The sequence below is a fragment of the Macroventuria anomochaeta genome (genome assembly GCF_010093625.1).
Source record: "Macroventuria anomochaeta strain CBS 525.71 unplaced genomic scaffold BU25scaffold_21, whole genome shotgun sequence".
Lineage (NCBI taxonomy): Eukaryota > Fungi > Ascomycota > Dothideomycetes > Pleosporales > Didymellaceae > Macroventuria > Macroventuria anomochaeta.
Window position 1 is genome coordinate 396,265 of NW_022985382.1, and position 18,712 is coordinate 414,976.

An 18,712-nucleotide genomic window follows, 5' to 3' on the forward strand; every position below is an offset into this window, starting at 1 on the left:
TTTTGAGTCCGCGACACGTCTTTGCTAGACTTCGCAGTCTCAACCCTTTGTGGGAGTGACTTCTCATCGTAGTCGTCAGCGCCTAAACCTACTGCGTAGCCCTGACAGCCTTGTCGACAGCCTTGGCGAAGTACTCGACGTTGTTAGTGTTGAGACCTGCCATAGAGATGCGACCGTTCTTAGTCATGTAAACGTGCGAGTCTTCACGCAGCTTCAAAACCTGCTCCTCACTCAAGCCTGTGAAGCTGAACATGCCGATCTGATCTGTAATGTGGTTCCATGTGCCTGGTGTGCCGAACTCCTCGAGCTTGTTGCGGAGCGCGCTGCGCATCTCCTTGATGCGGCCGGACATCTCGCGGAGGTTGGCCTCCCACTCGGAGAAGAGTTGTGGGTCGTTCAGGACGGTCGAGGCAATGCGAGCACCGTATGCGGGTGGGTTCGAGATCTCGGATCGCTGCAGGATGGCGAGTTGCGAGGCCACGCGGGTGACTGTTGACTGCGCATCAGATGCAGGTGATGTGACGAAGTGGAGGCACCCAGCACGCTCGCCGTAAAGACCGAAGTTCTTTGCGTACGACTGAGCAATGCAGAGTTCGAAGCCCTGCTCAACGAAGTAGCGGATGGCCCAGCCGTCCTTGGCAAGGTCACCTGAAGCAAAGCCCTGGTAGGCTGTGTCGAAGAAGGGGAAGTGCTTCTTCGCCCGGATGACCTCTGCGATCTTCTTCCACTGATCTTGTGTGGCGTCGACACCAGTGGGGTTGTGAGCGCAAGCGTGCAGGACAACGATGCTGCCCTCAGGCGCGCTCTCTAGCGCACCGTACATGCCATCGAAGTCGAGACCCTTGGTCTTCTTGGAGAAGTAGGGGTATGTCTTGTGCTGCAGACCGACGTTGGAGAAGATCTGGAAGTGGTTCGGCCATGTGGGGTCGGAGAAGTAGGCAGTGCGCTCAGAGTTGGTCTTGTAGAACTTTTGCAGGAAAAGCGCGCCCAGGTGCACGGCGCCAGTGCCGGAGATGGTCTGCAAGCTGGTGACCTGCGCACTGTGTCAGCGATGTGTCACGTCATGGTGGGGAGAGCGACGCACTCGCTTTTCCTTGATGGCGGGGCTGTCACCACCAAGGACAAGCTTCTGGGAAGCTGTGATGAAGTCAGGCAGACCGGCAATGGGCAGGTACTCGTGGTTGAGATCGGGGTCCTTGCGGAGGATCTCGTCGGCCTGTAGCAGATGGTGAGCAGATAGCTACATCAGCAGCTGCGGCAAGAGCCCTCACCTTCTTCACCACAGGCAGGACCCAGGGCTTGGCATTATTGTCTCTGTAAGCTCCGATGCCCAAGTCGACCTTGTTGCTGTCGGTGTCACGGCGATACGCGGCCATCAGCCCGAAGAGCGCGTCTTCGGGCGCCTGGGGAACGACGCTCGCGTCGAAAGCTGTGGCAGCCATTGGGGCGAGCTGTGTGGATATCTGGGAGAGGCGGAGGCTGGAGGGGGAGGACTGAGAGGAGGAAGAGGCAGGTGAAGCAGAGGTAAGGAGTTGCTTAGGTGAGTCTGGCATGACTGCAACACCTCGAGCACACCACCATATACTTTGCTTTACGTTTCACAGGCCTAACTGGGAAGCCGCGACCGCCCCGCGTCTGCGCTAACCCCCGCAAATGTCTCTAGACGATGCTGCTGGTCAAGGGGATACGGAGCTGAAGAGCCGCTCGAGACGAAAGAGGGATATGATTGAATTATGCATCGCCAGCGCGCGCTCCGGCTGCTTTACTTAAGGGCTGTGGTTGACAGCCGCAGGGACTGGAGCTTAACGTCAAGCCGAGGCACAAGGCACACCATTCTCAGTCATGGTCCGTGGTGATGTCAACAACCCCTCGTGCGCTGTCGACCTCTCACATGGAGCGGGATTGCAAGAAAGATTTAGCTGAGCTCTACGAGGTTACGAGGTTTGCCCGAGCAACCTGCGGCTTGTGGGTCTGCAACGGCCAAAACGCCGACAAGCACGAGGACACACCTGCTATTCCTGGCGAAAGCATCCTCAGAGTGCGCGATTAAGCTAGACGAGGCTGTGTTTGTGATACCATCACATGTTGGGTGTGTACGAGCAGCTGACCGTGTATTTTTGATAACCCAGTCTGTCATATGAACAAGTCCCACAGGACAAGCAGTGTGCAGAAGGCAGACGTGCCGTAGAAGACCATCTGCGCTGTGCTCCTTCTCTCCGTTGCCCGCTTGAGCTCCTTGTTTCCGCTCCCGACATTTTCCGTTGTATTGAACGAGTCCTCTACCAGCTGTTCGATATGCGCAGATTGTATCTCGAGATTGCTTGCAAGTGTTGATTGCAGCTCCGAGACTTCCACGAGCGACTTCTCGGCGGCGCTGTATGCATTGTTAGCGAGACCTCAGGGGCAAGGAAGGGGCAGACCACATACCGAACCTTGTCAAGCTGGTCTTCGTACTGTTTGAGCATGTCTTGGTTCTCTTGCGCGAACAGCTGGAGTTGCTCAGGGTCGAGTTGTTGCTCGATAGCAGCACTCGACTCGTCCTTGGCGTGCGACGTAGTCCCACGGTAGTCCTTCGAGATTCCATCTGCACTGCTTCCACCGTTCATGCCACCATAGTCGTTCGACGGCATGGTAGCCCTTGTCTTGTAGAGCACGCTTTTGCTCTTCTCGACCTCCCTCATAAGCCGTATTTCCATCATCGAGCTCTGGAAGTGACCGCACTGCTCCAACGCATTCTGTAGAGTCCAGATAATGCTCTCCCTGTGTGCCTTTATCGTCTTTGCCTTTGCCTCCTCAAGCTCCTCCTCTGGGCTCTTTGCCGTTATTGCGCCTCCTGCTGCCCATCGTCCTAATGCGCCCAGCCCTTGCTTTGCGCGCTTTCGTATAGCTACTTGCGACACCGTAGTCTGCCGTACTCCTTCAGCCTCTCGTAAGACGTTGATCGCATGGTTTAGCTCTCGCAGCGACTGCTTCGCCTGTGCATCGACCTCGTTACGTTGCACATCGGTGAGGTATATCGAGTCGTTGTCTGTAGACGTAGCGGCATTGTTGGCGCGCGCAAACTGCTTTCGCCTTGGCGGTGGTGCAGTGGAAAGATAACTTTGCCGTATCGATTTGAGGTCTGTGTGAAGCTTCGTAATGTGTGTTCGCTGTTGTAGTCGTTAGCATCACCCCTCAAGCTTGCGACAAGTAACGTGGCCTACAATCCGGTATGCTTCTTTCAGGAACTCGTCCAAGTTCTCCACGCGGAAGACGTATGGCTCGACAGGCTGCGCATTGTGACTTGCCAGCACCTGGTTGAAGACCGGAGTGATGTTCATGGTGCTGTCCTGCGTTTACTTCCATGCTGGCAAGATGACGATGCTCCCACAGTTTCTCGCTTAGCCACTATCGATACGGCGCCTACCCCTGCTCGATGCTTCACCAACACTCCTACATCCACTCCTTAGCGTTGACATTTGACATTGCACAGAGCGAGGGACAGACAGTATGTTCCGTCAGCCTGAGGCGTGGGGTCTTGACGGCTTCACTTCGCTGTGAGGTTGATCAATTACGGAGCGCTTCAACCTAACCCACGTCCGTCATCAAACATGTGGATGTAATTGTCCATGCCTGAGCTACATTCTATTGTCATTGCTTGCTTTAGAATACACTGAGAAGATCCAACGCCTTACGTTCTGCTCCTTGGATCTTCAGACTGCTGAGCTTGGTCCAGACCTTCGCCGAAGAATTGAAAGAGAAGGTACATCAGGCTCCAACACTGAGCTTCCACAGCGTTCCTACTCGCAAGAAACTCCTGAAACTCGACGGAACTAGCTGTCGTAATGGAAATCGTCCGCGGAGATGGTGCGTAGAAGGTACTGCTGGAGGATGACGTTCCTGCTAAATGCGGACCTTCCTTACACTCACTCACAGTCACGTCCGTGTCGAAGCGCAGCTGACTATCCGAGAGCAGGCTCAGCTATGCTGCCTCAGCTCCGAGGAGTGATGTACATCAGGTATCAAGGGTATTAGTACAGCTGTCTGGCTAACCACCTGTAAGATCAGCGCCAATTCGGTATCGCTCATCGCTCATGAGCTTTAAATCGTTACAGAGACCATATACCAGGTACACAGCATATCTATGAATTGGCTGCAGCATCTTCAAGGCTCATGTCGGCCGCGTCAGTCGCTGCCCTGCGCGTAATTTTTGCGGCCTGCTCCTTCACGTCTCACTGTCTGTGCTTCAGTTCCTACCTCCACGAGATGTTTACCCGCAGCTTGACCGAACCGACTGCAGGACCTACGCCACGGTCGAGTGCTCAGACCACAAACACTGGGTATATAAGACTGCCCGATCAGCATTTCAGACTCTCCCATCATCACTCAACTCGAAAGCTTTTTGGCATCGATACAACCACTCAACCCATTCTTCAGCATCTATACCCACTCAACTCTTCTCTTCTACTCCAAAACCCCATTTAACTCTTCTACTTCACCACCATCCACCATGCTCTTCACCACAGTTGCCGCTCTCCTCTTCCCTGTCGCCATCATGGCCGTCCCCGCGCAGAAGCCCGCTTCCGGCGACGACCTGTGCTCGCCTGTCTCCTACATCCTGTCGGAGTACACAATCACCCACAACTCGGACTACACTTTCATCAGCTTCAACATCCAGTCTTCGTACACTGTCGACTCCCGTGCCAACGACCCAATCAAGGACGGTGCGAACTGCGAGGCTGACGGCGCCGTCATCCCTAACTCCAACGAGTGCAACATCAAGGGCAAGGAGACTGACGACTTGGTCTTTGGCCTGAGGAAGGGCTCAACTGATGCCAGCTACCGCATTCAACACGAGTGGAAGTGCAACGAGTAAGTCTAACCTGACCCCTCTCATACCCATTTCCTGGTGCAGTCTATCTGACCTTTCCGCAGCGCGACCTGGACATCCACCAACGACATCACGCTTCCCCCTCTGAGCTGCGACGCGGTTGAGGATGGCAAGAACGGCGACACCGTCCGCTGCACCGTCAAGCCCGTCATCTTCACACCTCAGAACGTTCACAAGCTCTCAGAGGACGACCTGAAGAAGAAGGTCGCCAGCAAAGTCAAGGCTGACGCCAAGCCTACCGCTCAGCCTAGCTCCTAGACTGTCTTCTCGATACGGCAGCACCTTCAGTCGTCCCACTTGGCACCGGCCAGTCTTGTACGCTCGACCAGCTGATCGATCACTGAGACATGGATGATATGAACGTTAGAGTGGGAAGGTTGGCACATCGGTGTTTTGTTTGGCTCTTGCACATTGGCGCTGAAGGAGTGGGCGGCAGCTGTTTCGTTTGTTTCCCTTCTGTTCCCGTTATTTTGTTCGTACCTTTCACACCAAGCACACCTTCCAGGAAGGTGGTACTCACGGTTGGAAGGCCCTCATGTTGGTGGCGCAAAAATTTCATTATTCCCTTCTGTAGACTAGACCTTGCACTAATACTTGCTTCTTCCAACCATATCGCTCATGCTGTCCTTTTTAGTAAACTCTTTCCTATGCTTCACTGTCCATCTCACTTACTGCTCTGTTGCTTCGCGGGTACCTTCTCTTCTTACGGATATCGACCACAGATACAGCAAATGACGTGGGCTTAATAGTTGCGCTTTGATGTTTGGTCCGACCCAATGATGCATGAGACCAAGCATATCTTCTTACGCAACCCAGCATTGTCAAGCTCATCTTGAAGACCAATCTTACCTCTCAGTGTACATGAGATGTTAGTGCCAGTGACAGGCCAGAAGCTGTAACCTTGCGAGCTTCTCTCACCTCAACTAGCTACATAGGCTTGCGTACGCAAGCAAGGTCAGGTCGGCTATTGGAGTATCGACTTTTGTCAGGTAGCGATGCTCCGCGATAACATTTTGCGGAAATATCCAGTCAAGCGCCAGCCGTGAGCGCCCAAGTCTTTCATATTCGGGCTCTCGTAAGCTGCATTTTAGTGCCGAGTTTTCCTTGCTCACGACAGCTAGGTAGCTATGTTGAACGTAGTTCGAGTTGAGTGGTTTGGAAATCCTGATCAGACCCATGGGTATTCGTGACAGGGCGAAAGGAAGCAAGCGGGCTATCCTGAAGGAAGCGGGAGGCAGATTGGTGATAGCGAGATATGTGTCTTGGTACGTATGGGTTCGGTTAGAACATAAGAAGACTGAGATGCTGGGCCTCGAGAGGCCAAGGTGAGTGGAATATAAGGTGATGGTGGGAAGGTGTGTCACTGTCTGCTGAGATATTGGGTTTACGTGCGTGAATGTGGATGATATCAAAGACAGTATGCGAGGACAGACGCGGAAGCATCGCTTGGAGATTCTAATGAGTAGTACGTGTGAAGGTGAAGCTTCTGATTCTCGACTGCTGTTGTTGGGTACGAGTGAGAATTCATGGCATGCTGGTGCAAAGTTATATGTACATAACCTGGGGCGGCAGGCTTTCGAAGGCATTCGGTTCAGAGGCTCAAAGATTTAAGTAGGTAAACTCGGAAAATTGGTCTGGATAAGTCTCACGTGCATGAGCATACGTCTTGGTCCATGGCGATACTGGTCCGTACCGATGATTTGGATGACTAAACTCACACTGCCCTAAAGGTTCACATTCGGTGAAATGAAGCGACTTGCATATTGTGTTGGGATGTTGGGGAGACATGTTGTGGAACAAGCGAGCTGGATGGTCTGAGGTCGAAGCGGAGGGTTGCAGTGCAGTGAGAGGCGAGAGGCGAGGGGCTGACAGGATATGATTTGTTCCTGAGAGTCGGTAGAATCGATTCGGTGTTCTTTTCAGTGTCCTCGGAGCGTACTCACGTAATGGGCTTCTCCACGGTCACGTCCGTTCAAAATTGATACGATAGTTGTCTCGTCTTCAGGCAATATTCGAACGATGAGTTCCACCGAGATCTGCCACCCTCAACTTCTTCTGTGGGAGTTGATGAGGCCGTTCAGGCCCGATTGCCAGCCACCGAATTTGCTGAAGCTGCAGATGGATGCACGGAACAAGTTCCCCAGAAACCTAGTCTAGTTTGTAGACAGTTCTTGTTTCTTTACAGACATCTCTTATCTGTAATCCAGCATCTAGGATATCGACAGGGTTGCGAACACCGCTGCTCTTTCATGACCAAGCCTTTGACATCATCCGCATTGGTCGGAGTCGCGCGCTGTCAGTTGGTGCCGTGGAGGCCGTGGAGGACTGGAGAGATCAGCAGCGAGGTTGGTCGGACTCAACATGTTTGAAGTTCTAGAATCTTGAGATTCCCCACCGAAATCGCCATGAACAACCAACAACGCCCAACTTCTTAGACAACCAATTTTCTCATTCGCTGGCATCGTAAAAAGCGCCCCGCAATGAGCACAGCGATCAGAAACGGTGCATGAGCCGGTGACGAAAGCATTGCGCAAGTACGTGATTTGCTTATCGATACCGGTACAGCCTATCGATATCGGCACGCCGCCGACACCATACTCGTGGTGCATTTGTGGGCTCCTTGACGCGTGTGTGGGTGGAAAACTGGAGAAGGCGTTGAGCTGTTCATGCAAGGACGCGCCAAGTGCACGCGAAGGTGAAGGAAGTGGGGATTCTAGAACGCAAAACTACTGCAGGAAGGCGAAAAGTCTGTCGCAAAGGCCTGCGTCTGAGTGTTGAAGCGGCGCGTGGCTGCTAACGGCCTGCAAGGCACCGGCATTTTGCGAGACGAGAAAGGTTGCCGGGATGCGATTTCGAGGTGCGAAGGTTGATGGTCGTTCTTGGCTTCCAGAATTTGGAGGAAAGCCACGTGAGGCCGACCATGGTACGTATGGCTCTGGACATTTTGACTGTAGTGGGCGGAATCCGCCTGTCATCCCGAGATCTGTGTTCTCAGGCATGATTGGAAAACCATGATGATCTTTGGAAATTGCATAAAACTGTACCATGCAATGCGACAGGCTACGCAAAGTCAATGAACTGGATCTTGGAAGGGTGCAGAAACGGCTGGTGGGATGCTTCTTGCAGCAGGAAACAGCAGTAATTTGATGGACATGTCGATCACAAAGCTTGAATCTTCATCCACTCCAACGGTCTATATAAGTTGAAAGAGGAATGCATGAGGTTGAACATAAACAGTCGAAACACAATGTTTATTTTGAGCGGGTCTGAGGGTGTGGTGTTGTTGACAGGTCTCTGCGGATGTCTCGAACCTTATCCTAGATCGCGAAACAGAACATGAAGAAAGGGGTCCTCATAAGACACCGAGCTGTTCGCACGGGGTAGCGAGCGGAACTCTGTCCAGTTGAGAGCGTGAGGCCGCAGGACGCGTCGTGCGACGCGAATAAACTCACGCAAGCGAATAAGCGAAATTGCAGAGGCTCACATCACAACAAATCGAGTCAGGGTAGCACGGCAAGGCGAGCAAATTGAGGAAGTAATTTGAGTAATAGCGACAGTCTATATTGTTTTCGACTACAGGGGCACGCACCAAGCCTGGGACATCTCCTTTGTCCGTCTTGAAGAGGAAGGAGGCATGCTCCTGAAGAATTGAAGAAAGGAGAAACCAATCCCGCTAACCCCAGTGAGGGCCAGAACCCCAAGATGGTATATGTCATGACATCGTGAGATAAGAATGTGACCAAGAAAAGAAACGCCGATCCATGTCTATATCGCAATGGAGTTGTCGAGCGAAGTAGAAGTCGCAGGGAGGAAGTGGAAAACAAACACAAGCAATGGCAGGGTACGCGTCGATGATGTTGGTATGAAATAATATTATTGCCTGCGACGCTGTCTGCCTCGTCATTACTTGGAATGATATCGATTCCATCCCTCTCCTCTCTCTCCCTGGGTATATCGCGAAATAGGTATTTGGATTGTCGGTAAAGAATATGCGACTACACGGTCTTCCAACACCTAACATGCCAATCATGTACAAATTGACAAAATGGCAAGATTTATGCGTGGAAGGGCTGGTGACGGCGACCGTGGCCGTGAGCGTGCCTCTTAGCGTTGATGGTCTCGTACGCGGTAACGTAGACGACCTCGGTCTTGGTCTTCTGGTTGTTGACCTGCTCAGCCTCAGGAGCAGGGGTGACAGCAGCGGCGGCGACTTTGAACTCGGTCTCGTAGCTGTCCTCAGTGGAGGAAGCAGCAGCGCTGGAAGTGGCTTGGGCCGTGGAGGAAGATGCCTTCTTGGTGGAAGGAGCAGCAGAGGACTTGGGAGCAGCGCTGCTGGCGCTGCTGGCGCTCTCACCAGGAGCCTCTCCACCGCACATGTAGAAGTCCATGCTCTGGCCGGGATCGCAAGTCTTGGTCTGGACGTCATCGGCAAGGACGTATGAGATCTTGTTGCAAGAGGCAGGGTCGTTGCAGGACATGACCGGGCACCAGGAGTTGTCGGAAGAAGCCTTGGTAAAGCCAGTCTGGTCACCAGCGACTAGGTAGTAACCCTCTTGCCTGGTGGGGCAGTCGGCAGTGTCGGAAGGGCAGTCAACGTAGGAGACATCGAGGTAGTTGAAGTTGAAGCCAGGGGAGTCCCTCTGGATGAAGTACTCAAGCTGAGTGATGTCGTTGCCCTTGCACTGCTGGGACTTAGAGATCTTGATAGAGACACCGACGGATCCACCCTGGGCGTTGGCGTAGTTCTCCCGGTAGGTCTCGCCAGTCTTCAGGGTGACCATCTCATCAGTAGGGCAGCCGTCGCCCTTGTAAACGGACCAAAGGTGAACGTCGTAGCTGCAACGGTTGTGAATACGAGCCATGGGCTCGCTGGCATTGCACTCTGAGTTAAGCTCGACTGCGCTCCTGACGTTGGCAGTAGCAGTAGCGATCATGGAGGTCGCGACGGAAAGGACAGTAATGAGCTGCATTTTCGCTGGATTTGACCGGATTGTTCGTAAAGACAGTTGACGACTTGTAAAATAATCGATCGAGAGAGTGACTGCTGAACACCTGAAGGAGTGAAGTTATTCAGCAAAAAGAATGCGGGTTGACAAAGTCCTGCTTGTTGCGGTAGGGGAGACTCGGGACGCCTGGGGGATGCGAAGTAAATAAGATGGCTGAATCTTAGCACATGCAGCCGGGGCCATTCGCGAACCCACCCGCCATGGAACGAGTCGTCGCTCATAGCGTAGGCTTGTTCAAGACGGTGCCAAACGTCGTGGCTTGTCCGGAGAACAGGCGCGGGAAAGCATGCGTAGCCCCCCGAACGGCAAGACCTTAGCCAGACTCAGCAAAGAGTATACCAATCAGACGCGGCTTGTGCCTGATCGGCAGAACGCTTACCATGCACATGTTGTAATTTAGCCTAGAGGCTGTCGGGAAACCTCCAAAAGCAGAGTAAATTACGACCAGGATGTGACCGATCCAGAGTCAACTTGTTTTTGTGGTCCCCAGAAGTCGCAGAGATTTCAACTGAAACGAGGCAACATCTCGGGCGCATTCGTCCAAGTCCACCTGAGATGCCGGCGAAACAGTTGTTTGGTTGGCAGATGTTGGGACCAGGGATCAGATTCTGTAATTCTAGAATCGAACAACACCTTCCGTGTGCTTCATGATGTTTTGTGAGAATAATCACCAATGAAGCCTTTGGTGAGCTAGCAGTTGGCCTTAAACGTCTGCAATTCCGCTTGTCAAGCCGCCAGGCCTTGGAAGGGCTCTGTCTCGTGACTTGATTTTCATCCCACGTCGGCTGGCGGCACAAATGCAGAGCGATTGCTGCGCTGTTCATAGCGATCAGGGTGATGCAAGAGCATGAGTAAAGGCCTGTCTTCTGCTGAAAATACCGTCATCTTGCAGCTCCATCGTGATGACCCTCGTGGTTGTGCCAACAGCAAAGCTCGTGTCAATAAGCGCCAGGCCGGCGCAGCGCTGTCGCTGTCTTTGACCACTCACGGTGAGCTCATATCCACAAGTAATTTCCTTTGTCCGCCAAGATGAACTCAAGATGAGATCAATAAAGTGCTGCGAACAGGCGTCATTTTCCTTGTCGACAATTCTGCTCCCCCGCCAACCGCTCCGATTGCCATGGCAGGCTTGGACTGTGGAGCTGAGCGCTGCGACAAGAGGTGTGGTTGATGTCGTGGCACCTCAAATTTCCATGTGCCGCGCAAGCGTCAAGAAGTTGCGACTCGTCGTCTGTTGTGGCCCTGCAGTCTCGCCCGCAGGCGTAATTTAGATTTTGCTTTGTTGGGCGCGGCAGAGTTGCTTGTGTTGAGGGGAGCAAAGAGAAGGGTCCAGTGGTGGCGGCTCGCTCACTGCGTCACGTGGAGAGCGCTCCTTCCTTGCCCCGGGGTGTGCATATCTGCGTTGACCAGGTCTGGTCGACTATGCCAGCACTTCTCTCTTGGACTCATCATTGTCAGAATTTCGGTCGCTATCAGAGTTGATTTATCAGCATTCAGTCGAACAACGCACACGATCTCTCGTTAAGCGGTTCAACACCTGCCGTGCCACGCGTCGCGAGGGCGTCGTCACCACATAATGGCGAAGCAGATGTTGTCCTTCCCACGCGCATACGCACTGCCTTCGCATCTGACCACAACGAGAGCCTATCGAGTGCCTTGGAGTCTGCTTCACGAAGCTTGCGGGTTGTCATTATCTCGCGAAGTAACTTCCGACTGCTTTAATTTGGGAGGCCAGTCGCTCGAACAATTGGTCTGTGAGAAGCAACAGACCCTGCGTCAAACTGTATGCTCAAATCTGCAGCGGCGTCATTTTGTGCATCAGCCGACCGCAAGCAAACTGTGGCCAAATTCCATTTTTGAGCTGGCAGACAGAAAGAGCACAGAGAGTACACCGATAAAAACCTTATCAAAGATGCCCGACGTCGAAGCAAGCGTTGACTCGGTGCAATGTGACTTGGACTACTCAGGACTACACACGTGTAACCATTGACCCTTGCGTTGCAGTTTGTGGCTGGCTCGTCTAGCTCTGTACATTCGACTTCAGGTGTAAGAAAGGACACTGCGTCTCCACGAGACGACATTGCTGCGAATCACGATCGGTGTCCAAACCAAAGGTATACATTCCTCACGCCGGAAACCCATGTCTATCTATTCTGGTCTAGAACTAGAGACATCAATCGACCAGGGTATCAGCTATTGTTTGCCCTTACGGATGACATGACGCATACCTCCAGCCTTGCCATGAGGCCCCCAACTCGAGACTGTTGCACGCCACAGCATCGTTGTCTGTATGGATGCTTACTTCCGTTGAACCGTGTCGAATACCTATCTTGATCGCAATCATGTCTCACACAAGCTGACCGACACAGACAGCTTGCGTACAGCACCGGGCCTCGAGAGCATAGGAGTCCAGTGTACTGGCACAAATAACTCTTCGTCGGTGCATTCAAACATGCGTTCGATCCACCTCAATATACAATGAGCCATGGGCTCTCCACAAGATGCAACAGAATGTAGCAAATGAGTGCACTCGGCTGCTCAAGAGCACATCGGTGAAGTCGCCTTATGTTTGTGTCGATCCGAAAGTACGGCAACGCCCTGAATTCGATGTTGAGTTGTCCATGAAACCGGCAGCATGAGCTACTGACGCATGCCTATAGCATACAACTTCTCACTATTGCTGAGTCGTCGAGTCACTCCACCACACAATGGCTTACGCACTCCAGTCGTCTTACCATATCGGATACCTATTGCAGATAAGATCTCTTATACTGTAGAAAGACCGCGAGGATCGCTTTGATCTGATCAACAGCATCCCTGAACTCGGCTGATCATCTGTCATCCAACCTACTTGTCAGTGTCGCTGTACACTCGAATGTGTTCCGAGTTATCCCATCGAATCCCGGAACGTGGCCGTAAGCACCTACGCCTCAACCCGGCGGACCGGCATGAGTGACACCTTGGCGCCGCAAATAGCGCCAGAAAGCATGTTTTGTCCCCTCGGAGCATTCTCGCGCATGAAAAAGCATAATTCCTATTGGCCAGCGGTTGAGCATTATCGACATTGGGCAGCATTGCTAAACTTTACTCGGTATATCCGATGCATATGTCTTCAACGCACGAGCGCTATCCCCCGTCTTACGTCGATCTTGAAGCCTATTAAAGCTTGACGTTTATCGCGACTGAAAATCGATTACACATTTTCTTGAGCATGCACCTGCTCGTTCGAGACTGACTTGAGGCATGTTTCCACATGCAGACATATGGAGACTGCTATGCATCGATCCTCTCTGCATGAAGCGTGTAACGGGTTCGCAGCACTCATACATGTACTTCATCCTCAGACCGAGACACCACCGAATTCCGGGTTCGTAAAGCCCATGACCATGGCTCTCATACGATTAGATCCGAGCCGCAAACCCTATTCAGAGTTTGTACGTTCACTCTCAGCGGCTGTTTCAAGGCCTCACATCACGCCACGCAGTTGCAATCCTTCAGGCCCGAAACCACCACTATAGCCCGCCTCCACCGATCATGATCATGCCATCTTCCTGTACTCGACCACACATCCGCATTCCAAGTCCGCACCCGCGGACGCTTCCAGCGGAAGAGTCAGACGGCTACAGCCACGGCCCGACGAGCGGCCGCGGCCCGTCATCGGTGTGAAGAAGTGAGGGTACAGTTACCGCTCACCAGGACAGGCCATGTCGTTGACGTGTCCTCAGTTGCTGCATATCAGTCCCCGGATGTGGTGTTGCCTGCATTGTATGCGGATGGTCAGGTTATGTATGGATCAATGCAGGGGTTGTTGTGTACCTTGTCAACGGCTTCAAGGTACAGCATCGTTCTGCGAAAACAGCAACATCTTGAAAGTACGAAGGGAGACTGACTGTGTTAGGGATTTTATGAGCGGATAGTATTCGACTTCATCGAATACTTGATGCAATGAGTACTCTAAGGTTAGCAAAGGCCAGAATCTGAGTCCACAGAATGCCCCAGACTTACCACGAGGCGGACTATGTTAAGAGGAACTTAGCAGCTCGTGCTAAACTCGGCAGGCAAAGGTGGCGCAAGCCAACAATTGCCGAACTGTGCATGAAGCGCTGCTGCCGCCATCAAAAATGTGTCGTCGAGTCGTGATCTGTCTAAGTTGCTGTTCGGCATGCCGAACGGGACGTTCGGGACGTTTGCTAGGGTGTTTGGGTGGCGTGAATGTCGGTGTGCTCGTGCTAATCCGGAAGGCTAGCGTCGCCAACGAACATTCAATTGACATGTGTCTCCAGTAATGCGCCTAGCTGTTTCGACAACGCGCAAGAGTTTTGAACCGGTTCGCCGGCTTGGACGTACTATCTACTTGGTTCAAACTTTACAGATGCCCAGTGAGATGCCACGAATGCACCCAACAGAGCTTCTCATTAAGACACAGGGCTAGGTACAACGGAAGGATGCAAACAGAAGATTAGAGAGTACAAGATGTATAGACCTCGTGAATAACCTAAAACAAACCGTAACAATTGACTTTTTGCGATATCCGGGGTATCAAGCAATGTTCAAAACTCCAGAAAAAGAAACCCATGATTTGACTCCCGCGAGATAAATGTGCTCTTAGTGCTTCTGAACCCCAGCCTTTGACATGAGGAGGCCAAGCCGATATCTTCAAAGTGCCCTCAACTGATATCAACCGATCTCTCAGCCACACCCGACCCGGGAATATATGTCCTACGACGTTGCGGTGGACGCATGCGATCGCTGGAAGAAGAGACCGTGGTGGCAGCTCCAAGGGATTCGTGACTAGAGGCGGCTTTTAACCGGTGACGTAGGCGAACATGCTACGGCGCCCTCTGTGGACCTATCCTTTTGAGTTCCATCTCGCTATTGATCGTCAGCTGGATGAGTGTTGAAGAGGCTTTCGAGGTGAACGAGTAACATGACGATGTGAAATGGAAGATGTAAGTAATTCATCACTGTTGCCGCGAAAGAACAAGAAATGGAAACGCACTAGATCAGTGTCGCATTCTTTGGAACCTGCCCGGGGAAACCACTAGAGGGAGTCTGGTCAGCTGTTGCGTTCAAATATCCGCTGTCTCGAGTTTGGCTTTCTGGTAGAGAAGTGTGACGTTTCCAGTGCCAAGTCATGTTGGTGTATGGAATGGTGCGTAGAAGAGGCCATCTCCTGGAAAGGTCTGAATGAGAGGATCGACTCACTTGACGCCATAGCCGTATTCTCTGTTCAGCTCATTAGTGATGCCCGAGAACTGCGTCTAGTGAATAGCTGTTTGACTTACGGAGGGAGCTTGAACCTTGCCTTCTCGTTCAGTGCCATAGGCCCCACCTCCTCACTGGGATCCGCAGTCTTATAGTCGCCTAGGATACCTTTGTCCCAGCCTAGTTAAGCCGTGTCAATTAGTAACCATCACAATTTATGCAGAGACATTTATAAAAGGACGAGGCATGAGCGAGAGTCGCAAAAGTACACACCTTTGAGGAGACGCCCGGCACCAATTACTGTGACAGTGTCACCGCGCCCGATAGACGTATCGAATCTGACAGTGTGTTTAGCGTGAGAGCCCTCTTTTAGGCGCAAGGTAACATTGAACTTACTGGACGCCCTTCTGGTCTGGTTTATTTGGATCGAGTATCCACCCTGCAGGTTGTCAGATACTGTGCTGTCACTTGGTAGTAATCTTTCACCTGTGTACTCGATTGCGACCTCATCGTACTTCTTAACAAGTTGTGATCTGTCTCCTGCGTCGATGATCGTCTTGTTGATAGCCATGGTTCACAGCAAAGAATGTCGTTGTTATGAATGTGAAGGCCTATGTGCAGCCAATGATGCTGATAGCGGGCCAGTGCGGAGCTAAGTGGGTCGTTCAGTCGGTGTTGTTGCTGGGTTGGTGACTACCTCAGATCTGAGGAAGGTGCAGGTATATATTAGTGATGAGGAAGGAAGGGTCCAAGAAGTACGTCAGTGACGATGACAGGGTCCAGCTTTTAGTAGTCGAGGAGGGGCCTTAGGAAGGTACAATCCGGAGGCTCTGTGTGCTCTGTGGGTAAGCTTGGACATCATTGCTACTCAAACCGTGAACGATTTAGGTTTAGCAAAAGAGTAGTAGAACAAAATGACTTACTGCATTGTAGCAAACAATTCTTGGCCCCTCACCGATGCACCTGTTTCACACCCTTACACTGAGACGTGGCCGCGGCCGATGAGCCACAGCCGCTTTTAGGGCCTGTCCGTTTCTTAGGGAACTGTGCCCGATAATCAGGCCTGTCGAAGGTCGGAAGTGACAGCAGGTCTAGCCCCTGGATCCGCTCATCATATGCACGTATCTTGGTTGACGCGCGATCCGAGCTCCACCAGTTGACATGCTTGAACGACAGATGTGTTCCTTTCCCGCGTTTGCCGGGCGAGGATTTCGCTTCCCGCCTCGATTGGGCGTCAAAGCAATGTCTTGTCTAAAGACGGTTAGCACCAGGTTGCCATTATCGGTGTTTGAGGGGTCGAAAAGTGCTGCGGCGCGGGAATGCGATGTTCTGTCGTTGCAAAGCAAGGTGGGGTGGATCGGTGGGGTGCCAAAGACTGGTGATACAACATCTAGCTTGCAAGTTGCGGTATGATGGTTCGACAAGTCAGCAGCAACGCAATGGGTCTGTGGCGCTGTCGTTTGAACTCTAAAGCCGCGAAGAGGAGCCAATTGCCGACACATGGGCATTTGTCGTCAGTAGCCGTGCCAAATCGAATCAAGTTGAAGCACTGTCAGGCGCCACAAAGTTCCGAACCTGTTGGATGGGTATCAATGCGTGCGATTTCACGGTGCCTCAATTTAGCGTTTGAGTGAGCTTAACTTTCGGGGCTTCCTCGAACGAAGATTGCATTTGGCTGTTCCTCCCTTCGCTTGACCTCAGACATAGCGCAGGGAAGCTGTCGTACAGCCAATGTCTTTACCACGCAACGACTGAATGTTACACTAGCGCCGTAGAACGGAGAAGTACAATGTTGTATCATGGAAGCTTGAACGGTCAAGCTAGCATGTAATATATCGAAGGACCGAACGTGCAAGCGCTCATCTCCGGCATCTCGTGGATGTACTGCATCATGAATTCATTAGTTCAGGACAGTGACACCTTTGTTCGAAGGTTTATCAGTAGGCCGACATCAAGTGGACGGTGTAAGTGGACCCAAGAACCCGGCCCTAACCTTCGCTCAAAGCGAGCCTCTTTCGCCAATCACATTTGGAGCGGGTAACAACCCGAGTTCCGCACCAGCTCCAGGTCCGCAGGAACCGTGAATGGGCGTTGCGTCCCTGAGGAAGCATTGGTTATCGTGCTTCTCGCGGCAAGCATAAAAATACTAGCCTTTGCCATGTTGCGAGGCCACACCGTCATCGATGGCGGAGTGCCGACCGCAGCTACTTCACTTGCTTGCTCGGTAACGCTGCAATTATCAGCTCACGGTACGCAGCCTGAACATGCCACTTAGAGCCTGAGCTGTGGTTCGGAGTCCAAACAATGCGTTCTGGTATCACGATCTTCGCTGATGCGAGCGCTTGCAGCGCCAGGTCTTTGAAATTCTGCACGAGTTCGATTTCCCATACGGAAGTCAACATCCGAGGACTCCTTAGCAATGGGCATCGTCGTTGAGCTATCAGCCTTGCAATGCATGCTACAGCCACTGATGAGACAGCCGTTGAAGTTCTTGCAATGCCATTGCGCGGAGATTGGTTCCGGTGGTCAGCGGCAGTGGATCTGTGGCGCCTGTCGCGGTGCTCACAAGACCTTCTATGGCAATTTCGACCAAAACGGTAATTCCGCCAGGTCGGCCATTGCAATGGTAGAGAAGCCTGCACTGGGGAAGCGGCTATCTATCCGGTCTCCACAACCTCTCGCAGCGAAATGAATCTTCTCGACTCCGGTCTTCTGAATGTATTTCAAGAGACGTGGGTAGTTGGTGCCAATTTGCTCAATACCATGACTGTCGTCAGAAAGCACGAAACCACCTCCTATGCTCAAGAACATCTTCGTAATGGGTAAGCAAGGGTATGGCTCAGCCAGGCCTTTGCGCAGTCCTGCGGAGTTGAACTCCAGCAACCCGCCATAAGAAGCGATATACTCCAGGTTGCGCTTCATCCTTTTCCATACCCCCTCCATGCCTTCGAATGCAGTATCTTTGTGGTCGCTCAAGAGGCGTATAAGATCGAAGTGGCCCACAACAGGCGGCCGAAGTGCTTGGAGCATGTCATACTGCTCATCGAAGTAGTCTTCGAAAAGCTTCTCATCCGTGCCACCTGCCTTTTCTCGAGCTTGCTCGTACATCGCGCGGTCGAAGTCAATCGGAATCGTATGTGTGTGGTGGATGGAACCCATGAAGAAGTCGAAGGTGTACTTGTCGAGAATACCTTGGATGGTATCGAGCGATGACGGTCGTATCCATTCGGATTCGAAGGCGATCAAGATCTGTATCTGGTTCGAATAGACGTTTCGTAACCGTACAGCCTCAGTGTAGTAATCGTCGAACAGCTTGACTAGGCTTTCCTCGGTATGACTACCTGTCTAGCAGCCGGACTAAGTATGCGCATCATCACATGTACATCGAGTAAACGTACCTCTCCTGGATAGAAGTCCACAAGTGCCCTTGGGATGTGTTCGGTCAGTGCAAAGCTGTGGAAGCCTTTAGCTATTGCAGCCTGGATGACCTCCTCAAGATTGTTCTTCGCATGGCCGCAGAATTGCCCCGAGTGGCTATGATGAGAATGTGGCATCTGTGTACAGTATTGTTAGCAGTGCACACTGCAATTGATTACCGGCGAAATGAAATCCAAGGTTTGATGACTCTTCG

General features: G+C 52.2%; 7 protein-coding genes across 7 annotated transcripts; 2 read left to right on the plus strand and 5 right to left on the minus strand.

Annotated features, from left to right (window-relative positions):
• Positions 1-88: 88 nt before the first annotated feature.
• Positions 89-1,442, minus strand: BU25DRAFT_422599 (aspartate aminotransferase; the record flags this gene model as incomplete). Its single annotated transcript, XM_033708159.1, has 3 exons — positions 89-1,033; positions 1,085-1,216; positions 1,272-1,442. The coding sequence occupies 3 exons, from the start codon at positions 1,440-1,442 to the stop codon at positions 89-91; spliced, it is 1,248 nt and encodes a 415-aa protein (XP_033560627.1).
• A 649-nt stretch (positions 1,443-2,091) lies between these two features.
• BU25DRAFT_98486 (syntaxin) lies at positions 2,092-3,344 on the minus strand. Its single transcript, XM_033712298.1, has 3 exons — positions 3,204-3,344; positions 2,428-3,149; positions 2,092-2,374 (listed from the first exon to the last, which is right to left on the minus strand). Exons 1-3 carry the CDS (start codon positions 3,318-3,320, stop codon positions 2,134-2,136), a joined length of 1,080 nt encoding a protein of 359 aa, XP_033560628.1. The 5' UTR covers positions 3,321-3,344; the 3' UTR covers positions 2,092-2,133.
• A 686-nt stretch (positions 3,345-4,030) lies between these two features.
• BU25DRAFT_98499 (uncharacterized protein) lies at positions 4,031-5,168 on the plus strand. The gene is made up of 2 exons (XM_033712299.1): positions 4,031-4,851; positions 4,915-5,168. Exons 1-2 carry the CDS (start codon positions 4,490-4,492, stop codon positions 5,126-5,128), a joined length of 576 nt encoding a protein of 191 aa, XP_033560629.1. The 5' UTR covers positions 4,031-4,489; the 3' UTR covers positions 5,129-5,168.
• BU25DRAFT_98406 (uncharacterized protein) lies at positions 5,037-5,704 on the plus strand. Its single transcript, XM_033712296.1, has one exon. It carries the CDS (start codon positions 5,218-5,220, stop codon positions 5,614-5,616), a length of 399 nt encoding a protein of 132 aa, XP_033560630.1. The 5' UTR covers positions 5,037-5,217; the 3' UTR covers positions 5,617-5,704.
• A 3,221-nt stretch (positions 5,705-8,925) lies between these two features.
• On the minus strand, positions 8,926-9,840 carry BU25DRAFT_343657 (uncharacterized protein; the record flags this gene model as incomplete). The annotated part of the gene is made up of 1 exon (XM_033702965.1): positions 8,926-9,840. One exon carries the CDS (start codon positions 9,838-9,840, stop codon positions 8,926-8,928), a length of 915 nt encoding a protein of 304 aa, XP_033560631.1.
• A 4,671-nt stretch (positions 9,841-14,511) lies between these two features.
• BU25DRAFT_98550 (peptidyl-prolyl cis-trans isomerase) lies at positions 14,512-15,912 on the minus strand. The gene is made up of 6 exons (XM_033712300.1): positions 15,568-15,912; positions 15,478-15,520; positions 15,355-15,419; positions 15,162-15,261; positions 15,082-15,102; positions 14,512-14,917 (listed from the first exon to the last, which is right to left on the minus strand). The coding sequence occupies exons 1-6, from the start codon at positions 15,650-15,652 to the stop codon at positions 14,875-14,877; spliced, it is 357 nt and encodes a 118-aa protein (XP_033560632.1). The 5' UTR covers positions 15,653-15,912; the 3' UTR covers positions 14,512-14,874.
• A 1,399-nt stretch (positions 15,913-17,311) lies between these two features.
• On the minus strand, positions 17,312-18,635 carry BU25DRAFT_472152 (histidinol phosphate phosphatase H; the record flags this gene model as incomplete). The annotated part of the gene is made up of 2 exons (XM_033710839.1): positions 17,312-18,422; positions 18,476-18,635. The coding sequence occupies 2 exons, from the start codon at positions 18,633-18,635 to the stop codon at positions 17,656-17,658; spliced, it is 927 nt and encodes a 308-aa protein (XP_033560633.1). The 3' UTR covers positions 17,312-17,655.
• Positions 18,636-18,712: the final 77 nt, after the last annotated feature.

Excerpts from the sequence above, each read along its gene's own strand:
- BU25DRAFT_98550 (XM_033712300.1), bottom strand. The coding sequence starts at position 15,652 with ATGGCTATCAACAAGACGATCATCGACGCAGGAGACAGATCACAACTT. Across the intron at positions 15,420-15,477 it reads CCAGACCAGAAGGGCGTCCA|ATTCGATACGTCTATCGGGC; the intron begins GTAAGTTCAATG and ends ACACACTGTCAG. Across the intron at positions 15,103-15,161 it reads GCAAGGTTCAAGCTCCCTCC|AGAATACGGCTATGGCGTCA; the intron begins GTAAGTCAAACA and ends TGAGCTGAACAG.
- BU25DRAFT_98486 (XM_033712298.1), bottom strand. The coding sequence starts at position 3,320 with ATGAACATCACTCCGGTCTTCAACCAGGTGCTGGCAAGTCACAATGCG. Across the intron at positions 3,150-3,203 it reads TGAAAGAAGCATACCGGATT|CGAACACACATTACGAAGCT; the intron begins GTAGGCCACGTT and ends CGACTACAACAG. Across the intron at positions 2,375-2,427 it reads GACCAGCTTGACAAGGTTCG|CGCCGCCGAGAAGTCGCTCG; the intron begins GTATGTGGTCTG and ends CAATGCATACAG.
- BU25DRAFT_98499 (XM_033712299.1), top strand. The coding sequence starts at position 4,490 with ATGCTCTTCACCACAGTTGCCGCTCTCCTCTTCCCTGTCGCCATCATG. Across the intron at positions 4,852-4,914 it reads CACGAGTGGAAGTGCAACGA|CGCGACCTGGACATCCACCA; the intron begins GTAAGTCTAACC and ends ACCTTTCCGCAG.
- BU25DRAFT_98406 (XM_033712296.1), top strand. The coding sequence starts at position 5,218 with ATGGATGATATGAACGTTAGAGTGGGAAGGTTGGCACATCGGTGTTTT.